General features: G+C 38.1%; 1 protein-coding gene across 1 annotated transcript in view; it reads right to left on the reverse strand.

Annotated features, from left to right (window-relative positions):
• The window catches only part of SH3TC1 (SH3 domain and tetratricopeptide repeats 1), a 26818-nt gene that overhangs the window by 20055 nt on the left and 4194 nt on the right, over positions 1 to 2569 (reverse strand). The window contains exon 3 of the mRNA XM_035898666.1: positions 1705 to 1832. Within this exon, the coding sequence (XP_035754559.1) occupies positions 1705 to 1832 (128 nt within the window). The remainder of the gene's footprint in view (positions 1 to 1704; positions 1833 to 2569) is intronic.

Below are 2569 nucleotides of genomic sequence, written 5' to 3' on the forward strand. Positions count from 1 at the left end.
ATCCTTTTCTCCTCATTTGTACTGGTTCATGTTGCTAGGGCAGCATTAAATTGTGTGTTTAACAAAGATGAGCAATGATCGTTGCAAATTATAGTGATGGATTTTATAAGGAATTTCAGAAATGCTAAAAAGAACTGCATAAACCTTCAAATAAGTGAAATAAATATACATTTGGATATATTCTTGCCAAAGTGCAGTAATACAACACTGGTTACAAATCAGTTAGTAGCTTAAAAACAGGGCTCTCCAATGATGTCTTTCAGGGAAATACAAATAACTGTGGCATTTATGGGACAAGCTCCTGTCACATCAAACCCAAAATGCATCTTAGAACAATTTAAGGACTGATAAGAAACTGATTCCAACTCTGGGGAAAAAAAAATTGTCCCTCAAACATTTTCAGTAATCTGAGCAAGATGGAGGTGATCCACTGTTTTTATGACTGTTAGGTCATGATTTTAAAAGATCTCTGAATTAATTCAGTTTAACTTCCATATTTTCAGTTCATACAACATGAAGAGATTAAAATAGTAATTCCTTTTTGAAAACAGAAGTCCAAATTCAGCCTCTGCAACAGGCATGCCTCATCGCTGCTTTGATCTTCTGCGTGCCCCTTTCTATACTAGATGAAATATTAATGAGACCCTGAGATCTATTAATAAATTGCCAACACATGTAAAATATCTCAGCCTCAAGGGCTTTATGCACTGCTGAATATCAAAACAACATTCTAAAGAAACTTGTCATTATAAATCTTGCTTCTTTCAAAGTCCTTTTCCCAGTCTGTTTCTAATAAGGCCACAGATCTAGTCTATTTGTACACTGTTTTCCTTCTCCTCCTGATGCCTTCTCCCTTTCTCCATCTCCCCCTAAACAAAAGCCAGAGCAGAGTACAGACTGCTTTCACAGCCACAAAATCAGCAGGCTGGTGATGGAGAGTGCACAACACATCAATCACAAAATCATAGAGAAAGACGTGTATCTGAGATGGTCATAAATCCATAACTAGTTAAGATTTCAATGTTTGACTTGTGAGCAAAGGAGGCTGGAACTCGTGGCTCAGACAAGAAAGGGACACCAGAGGCCAAATGGTATCATCCTGCTTCTTCATCAAGAGGAAAGAGGAGGCTTTAAATTGTATTTGTAGCAAACCTCACTGGTTGCAGAGGGTGGGTTTCCTATATACAAATAAACTAAAGACAGTAATAAAAATATGTCAACCCTCTCGTGTGCTATTTAAAGCTATGGCCATCTAGCCCTAGGAAGTCCAATATTTATGCTACTCTACTTCAGACTTCCTCTTTTGCTTAGCAGTGGTCTTCCTGGGCAACCTGCATTGCCAGATGACTCCAAGTGACTGGAGACTGAAGAGTCAATATGAGTGCAAATGAGAAAAAAAAAAAAAAAAAAAAAGCCAGACATCCATGGTTTCCTTTGATGTAAGTCAAAGCAGAACATGTTTAAAATAAAACCTTCAATGCCTTATTTAGTTGGGCTTATTTATTTTGCTTCAATTTGGTGCTCCAGTCTTTTTCAATGGTTCATTATTTCTAAAGTCTCATTGGGCCGTGGGAATCTCTGGTCACTCAAATTCAAGCACACAGCATGTAGATGGAAATTGGACCCAAATATCTCACAGATTATTTCAGTAGCACAGAGTGTATTCTCTCAATAAATAAATCAACACCCAAGCAATTGACTTACACTGAAAACTGCCATCACCTCCCTGCTGTCATTTTCCAGAAGACGGAGCTGCCCTCTGAGTTGTCCTTGGAGTCTGGGATCAGGACATCCACTCTTTCGTCTTACCATCATTAACTTCAAGGAGATGTCTGGAGAAGGATATGCATTTACAGTGCTACAAGTTTTGTGAATCAGCTTTGGAGAACCAGGAAATCCCTCAAAATCATAAAATCCACATTAAGAACTTTTTCAGCTTCAGAGACAGGCACATGGAAAACTGACTTACTGCATGCTTCTTTTTCATTTTTTTTTTATCCAGTAGAGATAGTACCCTAGCGTGAAACACAAGATTTTTTCAGTTGCATAAAAAAAGGTTACAGCTATACAAAGGAGAGTGATGTGAAAGTATGTAGAAATTTTGGGAGACAACTGACACACTTGGATGGAGAACAGAAGAGAAAAAATGCAAACAGATTGGTAATTTGTCAAATTAGACAGCACTACGGACATTGAGAACATGCCCAGATTTCCAAATATCCCATCCATATTAAAAATCAAAGCAAACAGATACTGGCATTGCAAAAAAAAAAAAAAAAAAAAAAAAAGGGGGGGGGGGGGGGAAGAGCCTCCACCCCACATACAGTTCAGTGTGTTACAACTCTTCATGCTAATCTTAAATTCATGGTTATCTGACATGTTACCCACGCTACTTCAGAAGGCTTCTGTAAATTGAATATTGAAAAAGCTGTTTCTCAGCTAAGCTGGTTGAGCAGTACCAACCAAGATAAATGATCCAACTAAAACCTGATGTACATGTAATCCCCAGCACATCTGAAGAGCTAGATACCTGTTCTCAGATCTTGACGTGTGTTTATGGGAAGCTTTT

Source organism: Egretta garzetta, unplaced genomic scaffold (assembly GCF_000687185.1).
Source record: "Egretta garzetta isolate BGI_Z169 unplaced genomic scaffold, ASM68718v1 scaffold107, whole genome shotgun sequence".
NCBI lineage: Eukaryota > Metazoa > Chordata > Aves > Pelecaniformes > Ardeidae > Egretta > Egretta garzetta.